The sequence below is a fragment of the Pinus tabuliformis genome, chromosome Q, assembly GCF_031772625.1.
Source record: "Pinus tabuliformis cultivar Carrire ecotype Pingquan chromosome Q, CPIR1, whole genome shotgun sequence".
In the NCBI taxonomy this organism is placed as follows: Eukaryota; Viridiplantae; Streptophyta; class Pinopsida; order Pinales; family Pinaceae; genus Pinus; species Pinus tabuliformis.
In genome coordinates this window covers 576,291,443-576,314,099 of record NC_142296.1, presented here as the reverse complement: position 1 = coordinate 576,314,099, position 22,657 = coordinate 576,291,443, and the positions used below count along the sequence as shown (strand labels likewise).

The 22,657-nt window shown below is 35.7% G+C and overlaps 1 protein-coding gene across 1 annotated transcript; it reads left to right on the top strand.

Annotated features, from left to right (window-relative positions):
- Positions 1-2,522: 2,522 nt before the first annotated feature.
- LOC149220757 (momilactone A synthase-like) lies at positions 2,523-3,879 on the top strand. The gene is made up of 2 exons (XM_089382850.1): positions 2,523-2,675; positions 2,772-3,879. The coding sequence occupies exons 1-2, from the start codon at positions 2,542-2,544 to the stop codon at positions 3,658-3,660; spliced, it is 1,023 nt and encodes a 340-aa protein (XP_089238976.1). The 5' UTR covers positions 2,523-2,541; the 3' UTR covers positions 3,661-3,879.
- The last annotated feature ends 18,778 nt before the right edge of the window (positions 3,880-22,657 follow it).

Genomic DNA, 22,657 nt, shown 5'->3' with positions numbered 1-22,657 from the left:
CGAAATGATATCCTTGCAGGGTCAGAGGACTATAGAGATGTCGAAAATAAGACTGTGACTACTTCAAAGGACGAACTAGTCTTGTAGTTATGCAAAAAAATATGAAAAACATTAACTCTTATAATGAGTAAAAAAAGACCTAGACAATTCTTACCTCACCACAAAAGACTAGAATATACTATAGAAACCAATGAAAACTAAAGTCAAAACTGTAACCTCCACTAACCAGATGGGAAAGTATGAATAGGAATTGACCTTCGAAATCTCTGCTCTTCAAACCATGTGACCACCTTCTCAGAGGAGACACATGAGTCGCATGGCAAAACATGACCTCCCTAAGAAGAGACCCCACTAAGTTCATTTGATTTTTGTGCTAGAAGAACATCATACTATTCTTTAATTGAAAATATGATGGGTTGTACTCCATTTACAAAAACAAAAACTAAAGTCACAACTTAAACCTCCACTAACCAAATGAGAAAGTATGAATAGGAATTGACCTTCGAAATCTCTGCTCTTCAAACCATGTGACCACCTTCTAATAGGAGACACATGAGTCGCATGGCAAAACATGACCTCCCCAAGAAGAGACCCCTCTAAGTTCATTTTATTTTTGTGCTGGAAGAACATTATACTATTCTTTAATTGAAAATATGACGGGTTGTACTCCATTTAGAAAAACGAAAACTAAAGTCACAACTTAAACCTCCACTAACCAAATAAGAAATTATGAATAGGAATTGACCTTCGAAATCTCTGCTCTTCAAACCATGTGACCACCTTCTCAGAGGAGACACATGAGTCACATGGCAAAACGCAACCTCCCCAAGAAGAGACCCCTCTAAGTTCATTTGATTTTTGTGCTGGAAGAACATTATACTATTCTCTAATTGAAAATATGATGTTGTACTCCATTTAGAAAAACGAAAAGTAAAGTCACAACTTAAACCTCCACTAACAAAATGAGAAAGTATGAATAGGAATTGACCTTCGAAATCTCTTCTCTTCAAACCATGTGACCACCTTCTCAGAGGAGACACATGAGTTGCTTGGCAAAACATGACCTCCCCAAGAAGAGATCCCTCTAGGTTCATTTGATTTTTGTGTCGGAAGAACATTATACTATTCTTTAATTGAAAATATGAAGGGTTGTACTCCATTTACAAAAAAAAACTAAAGTCACAACTTAAACCTCCACTAACAAAATGAGAAAGTATGAATAGGAATTGACCTTCGAAATCTCCTCTTCAAACCATGTGACCACCTTCTTAGAGGAGACACATGAGTCGCATGGCAAAACACAAGCTCCCCAAGAAGAGACCCCTCTAAGTTCATTTGATTTTTGTGCTGGAAGAACATTATACTATTCTTTAATTGAAAATATGATGGGTTGTACTCCATTTACAAAAATGAAAACTAAAGTCACAACTTAGACCTCCACTAACCAAATGAGAAAGTATGAATAGGAATTGACCTTCAAAATCTCCTCTTCAAACCATGTGACCACCTTCTTAGAGGAGACTCATGAGTCGCTTGGTAAAACATGACCTCCCCAAGAAGAGACCCCTCTAAGTTCATTTGATTTTTGTGCTCAAAGAACATTATACTATTCTTTAATTGGAAATATGATGGGTTGTACTCCATTTACAAAAACGAAAACTAAAGTCACAACTTAAACCTCCACTAACCAAATGAGAAAGTATGAATAAGAATTGACCTTCAAAATCTCTTCTCTTCAAACCATGTAATCACCTTCTCAAAGGAGACACATGAGTAGCATGGCAAAACACGACCTCCCCAAGAAGAGACCCCTCTAAGTTCATTTGATTTTTGTGCTGGAAGAACATTATACTATTCTTTAATTGAAAATATTATGGGTTGTACTCCATTTACAAAAACGAAAACTAAAATCACAACTTAAACCTCCCCTAACCAAATGAGAAAGTATGAATAAGAATTGACCTTAGAAATCTCTCCTCTTCAAACCATGTGACCACCTTCTCACATAAGACACATGAGTCGCATGGCAAAACACGATCTCCCCAAGAAAAGACCCCTCTAAATTTATTTGATTTTTGAAAAGATCCCTCTAAATTCATTTGATTTTTGTACTGGAAGAACATTATACTATTCTTTAATTGAAAATATGATGGGTTGTACTCCATTTACAAAATGTGATGTATACTTCCACAACGTGAAGTATGGTGCAGTCACATCCTGCCGCCCACCTAAAACCAAATAAACTGTTAAAATAAGGACTACTGTCCACCAAAAACGAAATAAAGGCTGACTCAAGGCACACTGATTAAGATTTTTTAATTTTTTTACAATATTGAAATAAGGATGCCATGTGCACTATGATTTTTATAATACCTGGTGCATGTGCACTACGATTTTTATAATACCTGGTGCATGTGCACTACGATTTTTATAATACCTGGTGCAGAAGCTATTGCCGGAAGCTTCTCATAGATGGTCAGAACAGTAAAGTAGGTATTATCTGGCAGATAATCTAGTGGTTGAAGGTGCTCATAGGTGGTCATGGAAATCAAGTGGTTTGGTGGACACTCATGGACATGCCAGGGCGATGAAGACACTACAAATATTTTGTTTGCGACCCACCACTTTTCTGCATATCCACCGTCGGGCTTTGCACAGGCAGCAGACAATATGAGGTAATTCTTCACTGAAATTTCATGGCGATATTCATTTATTTGTAACATAACAAAGAATAACTCTGATGGCTGCTTTTGTTGGATTTGATATTTCAGGCTGGAGGGCAAGGTCGCTGTGATCACAGGAGGAGCTAGCGGCATAGGAGAGGCAAGCGCCAAGTTATTCGCGGAGAATGGAGCGCAAGTAGTAATTGCAGACATTCAGGACGACCTCGGAAATTGTTTGGCTAAATCTCTTTCTCCGAATGCCTGCTATTTCCACTGCGATGTGTCAAAGGAAACGGATGTATCGGCCCTGGTGGACTACGCGCTGGAGAAGCACGGGCGTCTCGACATAATGTTCAGCAACGCCGGGATCCCGGGCGGGCTATTCTCGTCCATGGCAGATGTGACTCTTGACGATTTTGAGAGGGTCATGTCGGTGAACGTGCGTGGAGCGTATCTGTGCACGAAGCACGCGGCTAGGGCGATGATCGGCGCCAAAACCAGAGGCTCCGTGGTTATGACATGCAGCATGGCGTCGGTGATGGCGATGCCCAACGGGCCTTCTTACACGGCGTCGAAGCACGCGGTGTTGGGGATTATGAAGTCGGCGGCCATCGATCTAGCGCAGCACGGCATTCGGGTGAATTGCGTTTCTCCGGCGGGCGTGCCGACGCCCATGTTGATCGACGCCATGAAGAAAAGTTTCCCCTCTTTCGATAAACGATCCGCGGAAGAGATGCTGGAGAAGACGATGGAGCTGAAGGGTATCACTCTGGAAGCCATTGACGTTGCCAAGTGCGCCCTGTTTCTGTGCAGCGACGACGCCCGCTACATCAGTGGCCAGAATCTGGTGATCGATGGGGCGTTCACGACTTGCAAAGGTTTCTCCACTGCAAATTCTATGGATTTTATTCCTACTAAATCATTCTTCGATCACTTAGCTGCGGGAAGTTGCAGCAAATCCCAAAACGAAACAAATGGGCACCTACCTCCTCAATAATCCCACGTTCTGTTACTGCGGTATCCCTTGCGTGCCTTTGCTCAGGTTATTTTAATAATTTCTCTTCAGGAATCCTAAAATATTTGTTTTTACTTAGGAATTCTAAGAGCAAGATATGATGGGTGGAGTTTTTTTGGAAATCAGGGATCGGTGCATCAGAAGTCCTAAAATTACCCGGGGAATCTTTGTTTGTGCACTTCAAATCAAAATTGTCACTGAAAAGTTTTTACTAAAAACACTGTTTTTAGGTTTTCAAAATCTAAATAGAAAAGCCTATCATAATAGCTAGATTCTGAAAATCTAGTCCAATAGAATTAATTTTGATGAATCATTTTTTATTATGATTATTTAAATTATAAGATAATGTTGAATAGATTATTCATAATTTATTTTTATGAGATATAATTAATTATGATTAATTGTAATTAAAAATTCAACAATATTATATAACAAATTATAGATCAATTTATAAGCAATAATACAATTTTTCTGAGATAAAAGAATTTTTATATCATAAATTTTAATTAAAAAAAATTATTTAATTAGGAATAATTTTAAATACCGTTTTATAATTATCAAAACTATCTTTAATATTGAAGTGATAGGTTTTCTATCTTCACTATCCCAAATTACATATAATTTTTTTTACTTTCATATCAAATCATACATACAATTTTTTAAGTAGATATTAATTTATCCCAAATTATATATATATATATATATATATATTTTGTTTCTTTCATATCAAATGATACGTACAACTTTTAAGTATATATTGGTTTACTATCAAAAAAAATTATATTTGAGTATTTACTAAATATTTTTACAAAATTTATAAATTTAGATTTGATAGTGTTTAATTTTTATTTTTAAATGAATTTGGAGTAATATTATAAAATATTAGTTTTTTTATATTTACAATTTATTAATTTAAAATTATTTTTATTCCATTTTAAATTAAAAAATCTTATTATTTTAAATAATATAAAAAACTAACTTCATAATATATTTATATTCACCATAATGAATATATTAAATATTATTATAATTATAAAAAATATAATTTCAATATTTCATAAATATAAATATAAATATATATTTTATTTATTATATTATATTAGTTTTCAAAAAATAGGTTTAATCAGTTTGTTTTTGTTTTTTATTAGTTAGTGTTTTAATTAAATATTTTACAGATTATAATACAATTTTATATAATTTAATATTCTTATTATTTTGCAAATTATTTATTGTTGTGTAATTGATTGATAGGATGGAGGTGGTGTTTTTGGGCAGTTTTTTGTAGTTTTTTTTATTTTTTTTTCCAAGATTTCAATTCTATCAACAATAAAATATTTAAAAATAAAATTTTGATAAATAACAAACAAAATCATTTACTTATATTTAATATTAATAAATTGTCTATGTCCAACTTAGTTATTCAAAAGTTGTTCAATGATACCATCTATATAAAAATTTATTTTTTAATATTAACAGGTAGATAAACATTGCTCCCCACACTCAACTACATCTATTTTATTTTTAAGAACTATATATAAACTATCATATAATAGTTATAATATTGGTTTAAAATTATAGCTTAACTTCTTTTTTCTTTTAACTCTCGATCTACTAAATATAAGGGTTCAAATCTCTTTTCATTTAAAAAGGGTTTGCATGCCAAGAGATTTTCTCATTTTATTTTAAAAAGATTTACATCTCAACAGATTTGATACCTCTCAATACTTGATAAATAAATAGTTAAAATAAATTAAAATGATTTATATTTAACTATAATTATTAAATTAATTAATTATTTTTATTTTAACCTAATGTATTAAAATATCTATAAATTATATTTTTTATTTTATTTTTATATTATTTTAATAGAATCTAAATCTAAAACATTATATTACGGCATATCTACCCTACTAAACTAAACTAAAGTGCACAAATACACAACATTATTAATTAATTAAATGGTAAATTTGCAATTGTTATTTGACATAATATCAAATATTGGGTGTCTATTTCTGGATGTACACAAAAGACAAAGACAAGGCGGATGCTTGTCACATACCCTGGTAACCTCACATGTAAAAGTAGGGAGTTAGAATTTTTATACAAATTACCCACAGTTAATTATCCAATTCACAACTCCACAATTCGTCATTAACCATTAGATATAATGTACTTTAGCACATCAAGTAAATTGCAATAAAATACAGTAAGTTGCTTAACCATTAACCAGCATTGTGGTAGTTTAATAACATAAGCTGTCTCATGAATCCTTGCATCCATTCCATGATTTCCTTAACCATATAGTTAATCACATACTTGGACATTATGATTATGCCATCAAATAAAGAACCATCAACATCAAGGATTCATCATCACCAAACTCACACAAAAGGCAATCACGCCATTGAACATCAATATACCCTGGAAACCCCGTAGGGTGAAAACCAACAAACGTTTAATCTTATTATTAAACGCTCGTGAGGGATTTCACCCCTCACTCAATGGCTTATAAGAGATTCCATCCCTTAACCATTGTTATAAAATCATTACAATGAATTATCATTAAGTTGTCACATAACTAGCTAAAAGCTAATACAGTTTTCATGTAATCTTTTACTTACGTACCGCCACATACAACATTCCTTGTGGCATGATTGTTCTAACAATGTACGTCACTGCAACTCGAACTCATCTGCATGGACCATTGATCACTTTCCTGCCACAATGTTAACATCACTTTTCTTTGGCACCATCCGCCATTGTTTCCTGTCAATGTTGTCAACAAGCAGCTTTGGTAACAAGATTAGACACCATATTAATCAATCAATAAGCAACCTCTAAAAGAGATCTTTTAACATCTACTCATATGCATGAGCAAGCATGACATAATAACTAACTAGTACATATATTCAAGTAAATACTTGTTCTACTTTCCACAATGCTTATTCACACTCATGCACAACTCTCTTAAGAGATCTAACTCATTAGTTCTACTAAAATGTATAACACAATGACCATTCTTTGTGCATCCAATAGCCTATCATAACAGCCATTCTTTAATGTATGCAGCACAAGTTTCCTTCTCAGAATTCTACCATCATTTCCTATAAACAATTACATACTTCTCTCTTAAAAGGAAGTCATTATAACCTCATTTCTTATCTTTCTATATGTAGGTTTCTCATGTTTCCCTTTCAAGAAGTTATTATAGATACCCATCTCTATGCATAAAAATCAAGAAACAATAACAAGGATTAACTTAACCTTTTATGCACCACAATCAAGAATTCGACACAACTCATCTAGCAAACAATCTTTTCAAGAGATTATCGGTTCCAAAAAAGATAACATAATCACTTTCTCTACGTACACACAAAATCATATTTCCGATGTCACAAAGGCTACCCCTTTTTTTTTGCATGCACATGTGTTTCTTTTCCTAACACAATTACTTTTACTTCAAGCACATAATCTTTCCATGGAACAAGTATGGATTCTTGGTTCTTGTATGAACACTATTCATATGTGTCTTTAAAGGAAAGAACCTCTATTTTTGTTTTCAAGAGATCTCCCATAAAGTCATTATTTTCATGCAGGAAGAATGCACTCTTTCCTAAAAAGAAACCATATTTATGTGTATATAAAACATACTCTTTCTTCAAGAAAGTTAGTATGATTACCTATGTGCCTAGAAGCACATTATTAGCAATTTCTATCATGCATGCAATGCATAACTATTTCACAAGAACTTCAAAATCAGCTAGCAACACAAAGCATTTAAGCTTATATCCCTTTTCAAGAAAACGACAAGTGACTCGGCATTTAACACAAGGAAATCTTTCCAAATAAAACATACATATATTTTTCCTTCTAAAAGGGATGCAAGGTACTTATCTTTTTCATGGAAGCCTCCACACCGCATGATCCCGATGTCAAAACCGCTCTTTGATCTTTCTCTCCATTTTGCTACACCACCACGAAGCTCGACGAGGGCCTCACACATGAGAAGTCATGTACAGAGGGTCCAAAACGATGGTTGAAGTGCAAAGAATTGACATAAGTACCAATTGTTTCCTCGTCTGGCTCTGTCTTGATATTTCCCCTTGAAGATTTATTCCATGCATCACAGCGGGCAAATATTTATGACTGTCTTCAGGTGGATGTTGCACATGCACTGGCTCTTGCCCCTACTCGTCTTGCGCAGTCTCATTCCCGTTACAGGGCATACCTCCGCCGAGAACCTCCACGTCTAGGGCAGCTTGACGCTCCCCAAAGGTTAACCATGGAGCAGATATTCCTCCTTTAGAATGCACTTTGACAGAGCACGGTGGCGTTTCGAAGCTGGGGCTTTGTTGTAACATTAAGTGCTACTGCCAAAACCATTTGCAGAGCATGAGAGTAGTAAAATTATCAACAATCTCATGCCAAGGTAAGCATGAGATGTTATTTTCCACTGCAAGTTCTTCTCAAAGCCGACTAATCGTGTCCATGGATGCTCGAATAGATTTGCAGGCTTCACACCCGCAGATGCAACGTAAAGGGGCAGTATGATTATAACCATTATAATCGAGGCTATTGCTAAGTCCCATTCCCTAATCCTTCAACCCTCCCCTTACCATGCACGAGATTCCATGGCAAATTCAGGAGTAAGATCGGCGATTGATCTACGTTGTCCTCAGCTAAGCTTCACCAAAAACTCCAGATCATTTTTGATATCCAGAAAAGAAAACCTCTCCAAAGCCGGTACGTTCCTCCTCCATCCGCAGGCCATTACCGGGCATTTTTTAGAGCTGTGTGGTTGCGACCACGTGGAGACAGAGATGGACCACTCTGGATTGATTCCCCCAATTAACTTCCCTATCCAGACTCCTCCAACCGCTGCATGCATCACTTTCCTTTTCCAAGGATTGGTTTTCTCCATCAAGCAGTATCACCATTACCCGCAAAAAGGAATGTTGTCCCCCTCATTCAGTTCACAACTACCAAGAATCAGTTAATAACTGATTCGTAAGTTGAAATTACTTTTATGCAGGGGGTAATTATAATAGGGATATTACATACTCCCCCCCTTAACAAGAACACCGTCCCCGGTGTTCATCTCTCATTGGAACTTTAGATTGTACTCATGGTATAACCATCTAAACCACACAAAATGTGATCCTTCCTCTTTAAAATCAAAGATTTCATTCCAAGAAAAGTCAACAAAGAAAATAGTAATGATATAATCATAAGAAAGATCAATAGTCATAAGCATCAATAGTCATAAGCATCCATAATTGCAAAATTATGCAAGTTCTAATTGCTACCACTTGGCCCTTATTCAAATTCAAAAACCAAACTCTATATCAACTTACCATTACTTACCATCTACTCTTGAAAATCATGAGCACTTTCATGTAAGCATTTTAATAGTGGTTGGTCAACCCATCAACCCTCCATGGTAAGTAATCCTGTAATATATGACAAACAAATTCAGTCGCATTAGTCATAATATTCTGAGTCAAATGAAATACTTTTAACTATCAATCAATTGTGCAATGTTAGATGATTTTTTAAATCACAGTACTTTTACAAGTACTTAAGAGCTCATCACAGCTCCACATGCACACTGAATTCATTCTCACTAAAGACATCCACAGATTACTTCTAAAAGTACCAAAAGAGCACCTAGCTCCCTAATCATCAAACATTCAATCACTGCATCAAGTGAAAATTGCCTTAGCGCTTGCTAAGACGTTCACAAAATTAATAATACAATCAAGGAATTAAAATTTACAATAACTCCTTATTGAGCACTAAGCTCATTTCCTGTTAAATGTGCATAACATAACTATATGTAAAATCCATTTTTAGCATAACATATGGCTGATTAGTTAATTTCTTTAGCTATGAGAACCCCAATAGACTAAAGAATTCCCAACCCATGGAAATTGGTTTCCACAACCAAATCGAGTCATTTTCACATCCAGACAGTTTCTTTGATAGAGACCTTACCAGGTCTAACATGGGATTCCACTGGCCAACCAGCTCAAGAATTCCAATGACCACATAAACTCTTTTCCCTTATTGAGATAATTTATCTATAGGGAGAGGAAATCCAGGCACACAAGTACCATCAACCCCTCCGGGCAGGTAACTGCCATCAACCCAAGGCATTCTAGACTTTCACAATCCGGGCAGACAAGTACCATCAACCCCTCCGGGCAGGTAACTGCCATCAACCCAAGGCATTCTAGCCTTTCACAATCCGGGCAGACAAGTACCATCAACCCCTTCGGGCAGGTAACTGCCATCAACCCAAGGCTCTCTAGCCTTTCAAAACTATCTGCAACTGTTTGGAATGTTAAATTTCTCTTTTATCACTCTTTCTCAAAATAATTTACATAATGAACCATATAATCATTATCATTAACAAACAAACATGCATGCATACCATGCATCTACACTTAACCCTCAACATGGGTTCACAACATCCAGATTGATAGGAATCATAACTAACATACATATTGTATGCATTCTAATTTCCAAATAACACAATCATGCATATCATATAACATTATTCTTTCTCATTTATGATTGCAATTCTCATTGCAACATTTTATGTGACGAGTTTTCTTGTTGCCATTAAGCTACCACTACTTAATCCCATTAGCAACATTAGTTATACATATGCATCCTTTAACAAGTATTCACTTCCCTAATCTTTTTAGTTTGTGGCACAATACTATCATGCATAAAAGTATATGCACTATTCATTACTGTATATATGTCAACAATAGTTGAGCTAACACTCTAAACATTTCCAATTTCCCTCAATGTATTGCCATCAACAGACCAATACATGAAGTACCTACCACAATCACTTGTTTGTGAATTGTGGTAAGCTTAAATCAAATTCAATTAACACACGTAAGTGCTATTAGTTAGTCACACAACACTAACCAATCACAACTACCAATCATCTTAATGGAACCATGGCAAAACTTAATCAAAATTAGTTATGACAATCAAGTCTCGCTACTTGACTCATTGCATATTTTCCATAACTAAAGGGGTTCTTCTAATGTCCTTTTAAAACAATTTGTCATCCTATTCAAGGATGTTCCCCATAATTTATATTCATGCATTGACTCAACAAGTTTCATTCATTGTAACTTCAATCTTGTTCAATAAATGCATAATTGTTATTGCCATATTTGCAAAGTAAAAGTTGGTAGTTGATTGTCACTTTCCTCATTGAGTATTCAATATTGTTCTTAAGTGCGAAAAAAGTTTCATTGTCTTTTATCCTCATCAGGAATCCAATGTCATGAACATAGTTATGTAGCAACTTTATTACTTACTACTCAAAGCAGTTTAAACACGAATCACACTTATCATGCCAAAAGTAGTGTACTACATAAATCAATATGTGAATGGTTAAACTCATACCTGAGTTAATGCCCACTGACGGCATACCTCAATTTCCTTTTCACTTACCAATTCCCAAAGGCGCCAGTGCTGCAACCTTTAGCTCTGATACCACTTGTCACATACCCTGGTAACCTCACATGTAAAAGTAGGGAGTTAGAATTTTTATACAAATTACCCACAAGTAATTATCCAATTCACAACTCCACAATTCATCATTAACCATTAGATATAATGTCCTTTAGCACATCAAGTAAATTGCAATAAAAGACAGTAAGTTGCTTAACCATTAACCACCACTGTGGTAGTGTAATAACATAAGTTGTCTCATGAATCCTTGCATCCACTACATGATTTCCTTAACCATATAGTTAATCACATACTTGGACATTATGATTATGCCATCAAATAAAGAACCATCAACATCATCATCATCAAACTGACACAAAAGGAAATCACACCATTGAACACCAATATACCGTGGAAACCCTGTAGGGTGAAAACCAGCAAACGTTTAATCTTATTATTAAACACTCGTGAGGGATTTCACCCCTCACTCAATGGCTTATAAGGGATTCCATCCCTTAACCATTGTTATAAAATCATTACAATGAATTATCATTAAGTTGTCACATAACTAGCTAAAAGCTAATACAGTGTTCAAGTAATATGTTACTTACATACCGCCACATACAACATTCCTTGTGGCATGATTGTGCTAACAATGTACGTCACTGCAACTCGAACTCGTCTACATGGACCATTGATCACTTTCCAGCCACAATGTTAACATCACATTTCTTTGGCACCATTCGCCATCGTTTCCTGTCAATGTTGTCAACAAGTAGCTTTGGCAACAAGATTAGACACCATATTAATCAATCAATAATTCAACCTCTAAAAGAGATCTCTAAACATCTACTCAAGTGCATGAGCAAGCATGACATAATAACTAACTAGTACATATATCCAAGTAAATACTTGTTCTATTATCCACAATGTTTATTCACACTCATGCACAACTCTCTTAAGAGATCTAACCCATTAGTTCTACTAAAATGTATAAAACAATGACCATTCTTTGTGCATCAAATAGCCTAACATAACAAGCAATCTTCAATGTACACAACACATGTTTCCTTCTTAGAATTCTACCCTCATTTCCCATAAACAATTACATCTCTCTAAAAATGGAAGTCATTATAACCTCGTTTCCTTCTTTCTATATGTAGGTTTCTCATGTTTCCTCTTTCAAGAAGTTATTATAGATACCCATCTTTATGCACGGAAATCAAGAAACAATAACAAGGATTATCTTAACCTTTTATACACCACAATCAAGAATTCGACACAACTCGTCGAGCAAACAATCTTTTCAAGAGATTATCATTTGCAAGAAAGATAAAATAATCACTTTCTCTACGTACACACAAAATCATATTTCAGATGTCACAAAGGCTACCCCATTTTTTTTGCATGCACATGTGTTTCTTCTCCTAACACAATTACTTCTACTTCAAGCACATAATCTTTCCATGAAATGAGTATGGATTTCTGGTTCTTGTACAAACACTATTCTTATGTGTCTTTTAAAGGAATGAACCTCTACCTTTGTTTTTTAAGAGTTTCCCCATAAAGTCATTATTTTCATGCATGATGAATGCACTCTTTCCTAAAAAAAACCATATTTATGTGTATATAAAACATATTCTTTCTTCAAGAAAATTAGTGTGATTACTTATGTTTCTAGAAGCACATCATTAGCAATTTCCATCATGCATGCAATGCATAACTATTTCACAAGAACTTCAAAACTAGCTAACAACACAAAGCATTTAAGCTTATATCCCTATTTCAAGAAAACGAAAAGTGACTCGGCATCTAACACAAGGAAATATTTCCAAATAAAACATACATATATTTTTCCTTCTAAAAGGGATGCAAGGTACTTATCTTTTTCATGGCAGCCTCCACACCGCATGATCCCGATGTTAAAACCGCTCTTTGATCTTTCTCTCCATTCTGCTACACCACCACGAAGCTCGACGAGGGCCTCACACATGAGAAGTCATGTACAGAGGGTCCAAAACGATGGTTGAAGTGCAAAGAATTGCCATAAGTACCAATTGTTTCCTCGTCCGGCTCCATCTTGATATTTCCCTTTGAAGATTTATTCCATGAACCACAGCGGGCAAATATTTATGACTGTCTTCAGGTGGATGTTGTGCATGCACTGGCTCTTACCCCGGCTCGTCTTGCCCAGTCTCATTCTCGTTACAGGGCATACCTCCGCCAAAAACCTCCACGTCCAGGGCGGCTTGACGCTCCCCAAAGGTTAACCATGGAGCAGATATTCTTCCTTTAGACTGCACTTTGACAGAGCACGGTGGCGTTTTGAAGCTGGGGCTTTGTTGTAACATTAAGTGCTACTGCCAAAACCATTCCCAGAGCATGAGAGCAGTAAAATTATCAACAATCTCATGCCAAGGTAAGCATGAATTGTTATTTTCCACTCCAAGTTCTTCTCGAAGCAGACTAATCGCATCCATGGGATGCTCGAATAGACTTGCAGGCTTCACACCCGCAGATGCAACGTAAAGGGACAGTATGATTATAACCATTATAATCGAGGCTATTGCTCAGTCCCGTTCCCTAATCCTTCAACCCTCCCCTTACCATGCATGAGAGTCCATGGAAAATTCAGGAGTAAGATCAGCAATTGATCCATGTTGTCCTCAGTTAAGCTTCACCAAAAACTCCAGATCATTTCTGATATCCAGAAAAGAAAACCTCTCCAAAGCCGGTACGTTCCTCCTCCATCCGCTGGCCATTACCGGGCATTTTTGAGAGCTATGTGGTTGCGACCACGCGGAGACAGAGATGGACCACTCTGGATTGATTCCCCCAACTAACTTCCCTATCCAAACTCCTCCAACCGCTGCATGCATCGCTTTCCTTTTCCAAGGATTGGTTTTCTCCATCAAGCATTATCACCATTACCCGCAAAAAGGAATGTTGTCCCCCTCATTTAGTTCACAACTACCAAGAATCAGTTAATAACTGATTCGTAAGTTGAAATTACTTTTATGCAGGGGGTAATTATAATAGGGATATTACAATGCTAATCTGGGTGAATGGAGGGGCACAGTTCGAAAGGTCAAACCCGAAGAAAGTCTGGAAGCGCGCCGAGTGAAAGGTAATTTACAAGTTTTTGCGTAGAAAAAGAAACGTATCAGTAAATTACTCGTCTTACTATTTCATAGATGGTGACAACATTGGATATTTTAATCTCCTAATAATTTAGTAGTGGTAGGATTTTTTAATCCTATAATAATTTCGTAGTGGTAGTAGGACAAGGCAGTGACAGCATTGGTTATTTCAAAAGGCAGTGACATCATTGGATTTTTTAATCTCATAATTTAATAATTTAACGAGTTGTTTTTAGTGTGGTTTTTTGGAAGTTTTTCTGGTGGAATTTTTCGGTCTAATTTCTCTAAAATATAGCAGGATTTCATTTAAATCATAAGTTTGATGGGTAACCCCTCCACAATAGTAGCGCCCTAGGGGTTTTTGAGGGTGTTGAATCCATATATACACTCAAAAAACTAGTTCAAATAACACAAATCAAGATTTCATCACAAAATTAAACGCCAGATTCTAGCACCTGAAACTCCAAAAAGTCGCAGTAAAGTAAACCCCATAATTTAGTTGTGGTAAAAAACAGTAACGACATTGTTTTTTTTAAATATTTTTTTTTTGAAATTATATATATATATATATATATATATATATTATATTAATAATTTGAAATATTATATATATATATATATCTATCTATCTATATATATATATTAGTTATCAAATATATAATTAAGTTATCAATATTTTTCATTTGGTAATATATATATATATATGAAAGAGAGAGTAAATATTATTTACAATTTTAAATAAGTTTTTATTTTTATATTGTATAACTTTTAATTTTTAAGATTTTTTTTTTTAATTTTTATTATAGCTAAAAAAATTATAGTTATATATAAGAATAAAGATGAAATTAGTGAGTGAAATGTTATCATAAGTATTGTGCTTTTTTATCCAAAAAAAAAATATCAAAGGAAAAACTAGACTCCACTGAAATTAACTAGTATACATCTCATGTGTTGTGAGAGTGACATGTTATTGGATCGAAGATTTAGTGATAAATCTAACTAATGAAGAAAAATGTCTATCATAATCTTACATTAAATAGATGTAATGTTCTGTCAATATAATTTTTAATTTTTAATTTTAATTTTCATGTATATATAAATATTTTGATATTTTTAATATTATATATCATATATTAATTTGATAATTTTATTATTCGTTATTTATTTAATTTGAATATAGTAGAAGGAAATTTCAGAGTGAAAGCTTCCCAGAAGAGCAATTTTGATCAATTTTTTCCCATCTATTACATTTAAAAAAAATTGGTAACGTTTTGACATAGTAAGTGTGGTTCATCCTCAAGGTACACATATCATTTACTATATTTTAATTCTAAGTATTATTTATTTTAATAATACATCAATTATGTGATTGATTATATATTATTTTTTAATATAGTAATGCTAATTTAAAATATTACAATTATTTTGATATTGTTAATTTTTTAATTGATTAAGTGTGTTTGATTATATTTTATTAATTATAATAATCATAATTATTTTTTATAATAATTTAATATGGTTGATTTCAGTGTATCATTTTTAATTATGATATTTAAATTATAATTTTTTGTTCAATGTAATTAGGAAGAATTAATTTTTATAAAATATAATTAATCACAATTAATTGTAATTAAAAATTCCAACATTGTGTCTACTAAGTTTAGAATAGTTTGTGACATGGTGTTTTGTTATGGAAATTAGTGATATAAAGGTCACTCATTCAAAACTATCTAGTCATGCTAGCTGATGGCTGGTGGCCATCTAGTAATGCTAGCTGATGGCCACACCAGATAATTTTGAAAGCTTAAATGCCTTTTGATCAAGGTTGCTCATCTCCAAGTTCACATTAACTAAGGAAACAAAAAAAAAAAAAATGCAACATTATAATAAGGTCACAAATCATAAATCTATGTAGACTTACGAATACAAATTTAGCCATGTAAGAATTCTTTTACAACTATTGAAGTATTGAAAGCCCTATTTCAAGCCTACTCTTTACTCGCCTACTCTTTCCTACCGGCTTGAACACCTACTATTGCCTACTTAAAGCCCTATTGAAACCCTGTTGATAATGCCCATTTATTACCTATTCATGCAAGACCTATTTATTACCTGTTTCTACAGTCATTGGTCGCATCCAATTTCCTTACTCCCCATTTATTCTAAAAGAGATACATTCTAGAATTTCAGTCCCCTCAAAATAGACAATGGTACATTTCCCAATGTTGTTTCATCTTTCTAAAACTCTCCCAACATTCGCATTTTAGATTCAAATTTTAGAGGCATAGATTTGATCTTTGCATCCTTCAGGGATTGGAGTGGGTGGGTAAATATTTTGTGAAAATAGAGCTAGAAATCCCTCTCCTTAACGATTCAGCCTGGTTTGGCCACCCTGTCCTGGCGGTCGAGCCATGCTTACATATCCTCTCTTTTTAGTCGAGCGTGCTAACACACCCTCACCCATATGAATGAGGGAGTGACTTCATCCCTCACCATATGATGGATGAGTGATAAATCCCTCTCCCTTATGGTTGAGCCTGCTTATGCATCCTTGGGATTCATTGAGAAAGCAATACCTCGTTTCATTTCTTCATCTCCATTTCAGACCCTGAATATGATCTCTTAGACTCCATAGCATAATAATAAGGTACTAGTCCATTTGAGTAGATCCCTCCTCAGGGATCCCTTTGGTGTTCATAATTTCACTTCCACTTTACAAACCCTTTATGCTCCATTGCCAAATATAGAGCATGAGAGCATTCAACGAGAAACCAATATCATTTAGGGATGCCGCCCTTGTGCTGAAAATGCACCAGCCCTAAAGCGAGAGGAGATAATACTGAGGTTGCAATAGGTATTACTTTCGCCTCTCCCATTTTGGCAACCCGTTTGAGTCATAGGATTTTTGAAGACCAATAACCTTAAGAGAGCATCTAAGAGATGCCAAATAAATGGCACTGTTACTTGGGTCCAAGGAGTCTAGTCTCTTGAATTTCTAAGTTTCATCTATACATTATTTGATGAGTTCAAACTTGTTGAATAAATTTCATCTCATCTGGCGACTCCACTGAGGAACGAAGTCTATTTCTCGATTGATTTGAAGATATTATTGACTACCTACGTTAGGTGACTCCACTTGTCTTACCTGGTGACTCCACTGTAACATAAGAAAGGCAATCTAGACTAGCGAAGGAATTCATCACGATTGCATTAAGAAAATAAAGTTTCCCCACCCAGACTTATAAACAGAATTTCGTAGACAGTGAATCTAGACTAATAAAAATAAAAAAATAATCTTTCGGTAAGAAAGATTCTCAAAACTCTCTCTTTTGTTGAGTTTTACGATTTAGAATTTCCTTCTTAAAAAGATTCTTTTTTGCCAGACACATCGTCACATTTGCAGAAGTCCTTCTCTATTAGCGCTTTTGCTAGCCCAACCTTCCGTGTGGATACATTCGTTGCATTTTTTTTAGGCTCGACCTCTATTTCTTAGCCATATGAAAATCTCCATCATATAGCAAAGGATAACTGGACTGTTGATATATATGCACCCCTTGACTTCACTACAATACAAGGATATCCTCATGCTTTGCCCAATGGTTTTCACAAAGTCCTTCCAAAGTTTTAAGGAAACAATGATGTTTCTACTCAAGACAACCTAAAAACATATTGCAAGTTTGTAGATTACTTTTACATTGAAAGGGAGGATGTGGTGATGAAACTTTTTGTCCAAACCCTAGAGGAGGATTCTAGGGAATGGTATAATATTTTCCGGTTGGAGGGATAGCCACTTGGAAGGATTTTGAGTAGGTTTTCAAAGAAGAGTGGGGAGAGAATAAGGACAAAAAGTTCCTGCCGGAAGAACTTACTCGCGTCACAAAGAGATAGAATTAGACTGTCAAAGAATTCAACAACATATTTATCAAAGATTATACCAAAGTCCCTTAGGCCATTAGACCAACAGATGATACAACATTCGTGTTTTACACCAGTGCATTTGATTCAAAATCAAGCTTCCTGCTAAGGGACAAGAACCCTGTCTGGTCTAAAATATCAGGGGTTGCCCTATGCTCTCTTATTAGGTGATGAGTTCTAATAAATCCCCTATAGGGGGGAACTATCTACCCATCCATCATGTTCCACTCACTGCACCCATCCATCATGTTCCACTCACTGCACCCATCCATCATGTTCCACTCACTGCACATATGCTTACTTGATGCAAGATGGCTTTGGTGAGATCTCATTGGTAGTTGGCTATGTGTATGTGTTCGTTAGGCCTCTTTCTCCGAGAGTGTTGAAAGGATGTGTGCTTACTTATTACACTTACCAGACTCACATATACTCAAGCTAGAATGAGCATTGGGTGGGTTATGTTGTTGGGCATAGTAGGGGCTAGTATTTCATTTTCATTGGATTGCTAGGTCCACCTTATTATTATGCATCGTAGCTATAACCTGCATATTCACATGTATGTTACATTGCTATGCCACATGTACCCATGCTAGGGTGCTACTCTCCTTGCATGCATCTTTACGTTTACATCCTTTACATCTACCCATACTCACATTTTTTGTACACTAATTTCTGCACAATCTCTACTTGAAAGTTGTCATGCACATTGCTCATTTTGTAGTGTTTTTGTATGCACTTACCAATGTACCATTTTATTTTTCATTCCTACAACTTCTACATACTACTCACGTCACGCATTTCCCTTTAGCATGTTATGCATGGGTTATCGTAGGTTGCTCTTGCTGCCCTTGTCCTATGGTAGTTCCTCTCTTGATGTATCACTCTCTCCCATGATGTACCTGTGTGATTTTGTTGTCTTATTATTGGATTCTCTTGCATTTGTATCATGTCTCATCATTTTAGTCATCCTGTATTGCACTTCATTGCTTCATCACTCAACTTGTATAGACTTAGTGGCCCTCTGTTGGGTATCACTTGGTTTCTTCACTGCTTGTATATACACTCTCTCATTAGTTTATTGTGTCATTGTCTTCACATGGTTGTATGGAAGTTAGCTAGACAAAAGTGTCTTATTTAATCCCATGGATCACTCTTGTGGCCTTTCATGGTGGTAAGTCAAACCTGTCATCCATTGGGATAGTTGTTCATGTGTTTGTAGCTATGTAGTTTGTAGCATACATCGTTGAGTTTCTTTGCATCTCCAACATACATATTAACCCTAAATTAATAGATACATGCATCACATAGACATCCACATCATTCATCCACATAGGCATCATGTATAGCATCACATAAAGTACACACATTACATCACATAGTACAAATAGAAATGTCCATAAAAATGGTGTCTATGTATATATATCTATGTCATCAGTCATGAGTACACAGTATTAGTGTACGACATCTCACCCACATCCACTGGGCTAGCTGCATAAAAAATATGATGGTTGAGTGAAAACATTGCATGGAATACATCAAAGGCGTGTCGTGGATACATCATGTGTACACAATACATCACGAGAGTAGTATAGCTCTTAATCTAGCCCTCTCCCTCAAGAGGATCATCTATCAGTATCTACTACAAGCCCTATCCACATCTATATCCCATGCCTCGTAAGATCATCTGTGAGGCGGTGGTCCTCACTCTCATAACTCTAGCACAACTCACTGTTTGTGATGTCCCTGGCCTCTTACTACCTTACCTGCTAGCCTCCTTATATCCCCTTAGCTCAGTCTATAGGCTCTCCTTATCTCTCCTTAGCTAGAGAATCTTTGTGTCCCTGGCTACTAGAATTGTTCCCAGAAGAGCTATATCTATGCCATAGTGATTCACAGCCTAAACTGGTTATATCTCTACTACACCTATGCCCTGGTCACTAGATTTATGTTCACCTGTGTGGGTGCATATCTGTGCAATCTAATGCTTGGGAAGCACCTCTTCTTTGTGTTGCTCCCATGACGTCCAATCTTTCCATTATTCTCCTCATCGTCAATATGCGAAATCACCCATCCATTCATTTATTTACAAGATTTAGAATCACTTGATACTTAGTTATTACTCAATAATGGTGAATCTTGTTTATCTACTAGGATCTTTATATAATAATTGATATGTGGAAATTTGATTATAATTTCAAGGGTTTATACCAGAGTTGTGAATCTTGTTTATACACGTCATCAATGAGCTAATCATCCAAATCTTTAAGCCCACCTATTACTATCTATTTTATTGTACTTATTCCTCCTTCCACAACTTTGTTGGTCCAGATTAGTGCTTCAAGAGCTTAGTCCATATTCCTGCTTCCATAATAGATTTTGTACAGATTAGTGCTTCCAGAGTAGAGTTTGTACATCTTCCTCCGTCCAAAGCAGAGTTGGTCCATATTCCTGCTTAAGCTTCTAGAGTAGAGTTTGTACATCTTCATTCTTAAACTTCTAGAGAGATATAGTTGGTTGATAGTCCATCAGAATGCCATCCCCAGATAGTACGACAAGGGAGGAAAATCATATCGCAGACAGTCAGTTGGACCTACAATATTAGTCTTTTTCTGGTTTTAGGGTATCCCACTGCCTGGGGGAGCCATCTTACATAGCCAAGGCACTGAATAACTCGAAAGCATGGGGTTCAATACTGCCGTTTGGAGCTGCGTTGGAGGTACTACACATCTACATGCAGACACTTAGTTAGAGCATGGGACTACATGCAAGATTCCTTCTGCATGATTTACTCCTTGATTTTCTCCTTCTTTAACTCGGCAACTGGCTAGTTCTTCTGGATGATTTACTCCCTGATTTGCTCCGCAACTGGCTAGTTCTCTCCAGAACTTGTTGTAGGTGTTGAGTCCTCTCATTGATCACAACTATGGTGCATTACCTTGGGATATTCATCCAATAATGCTATATCATGAGCATTGTAACCTATTTTCTAATGAATCATTCTTTTGTTCTTTTGATTTTCTTTTAGTGTTTTTTCTCTGCAAAGATGTGTGTTCAACCTTTACTAGCTAGATTCATCTGTGCAGGTTTTCTAACACATTTACATGGTATCAGAGCCCACAAGTTTCTAGATAAAAGGTGCACCATTACTTTATTTTGCAAGTATTATAGCTTGGATATTGAAGATCGACAGAAAAATGGAATTTCTTAAAGCATCGATCATAACACCATACAATTATCACGAATGGAAGGACCAAATGGCTCAATACCTTCATCAAAAAGGGTTGTACAAGATTACCATGGCTACATAAGTGGAACCCACTTCAGCCATAGAGAAATCCAAGTACCTCAACTGCATGGATGAGGCCCACGGATCCATATGCATGTGCATCTCCCCAGAGTTGCAGTTTCATCTATCTACCTTCAATACTCCAAATGAGATTTGGAAAAAGGTTGAAGAACTCTACGGGAAACAGGATGAGATGAAAGGACATCTGCTCAAAGTGGAGCTACTATCATTGGATCCACAAAACTATGAAATAATTCAAGACTTCTTCACCAAATATAATGATCTATTGTTGCAACTCAAGGGTTGTGGAATTGACAAATCCAAGGACGAGAGTCGCCAAGTTCTCTCTATTATGTCAAAGCTCGGATCAGAATACTCTATATTTGTGTCTACATTTCATTCAGTAAGGCTCACAACAGGTAAATCCTACACTATGCCTTCTCTCAAAGAGTTCATGAGTCCCTTACTTTTGAGCAAGATAAACTAATTGGCATGGGGAAAATCAAACCTCTAAAAGCGCATGTACTTGCTGTGCATGATGGCAACCACAATAAAAATCACAGAGCTGATTCAAATAATAAAAATCAGCGGTAAAAAGACAAAGGAAAAGCGCATTCCCATCCAAAGAAGGGAGGGTACACCAAACCCTTCAATGACTCCTCCGGCTCAAGAAATGAGAAAGGGAAGAAAGGAAACAAATGCACCTACTGTCAAAGAGGATTCCATCCAGAATCCTCTTGCATGAAGAAACAAATTGACCAAATGGCAGAAATCCTTCAGAAGCACAACCTTGGGGACCACATCCCTCAGGGCGTCAAGAAGAAAATTGAGGATCCGCCACACAGGAAAGGTAACAATTTTCATGTTTTAGTTGCAATTAATTCTTCCCCTGATGCATGGATTATAGATTCTGGTGCATCGCATCATATGGCTGCTACAAAGGAACTCTATTCCTCTTTGGATGCATGCAAAGGACCTCCCATCCTCATGGGAGATGACTCACCTATTGAGGTCACCAGAAAAGGTAGAGTGGAACTTTTACACGGAAGCTTTGAAGATGTGCTTCATGTTCCAAAACTTTCGGTAAACCTGCTTTTAGTTTATTAGATCACTCATTCCGGCACCAGAAAGAGAGTGGAATTCACTCCAGATGCAGTGA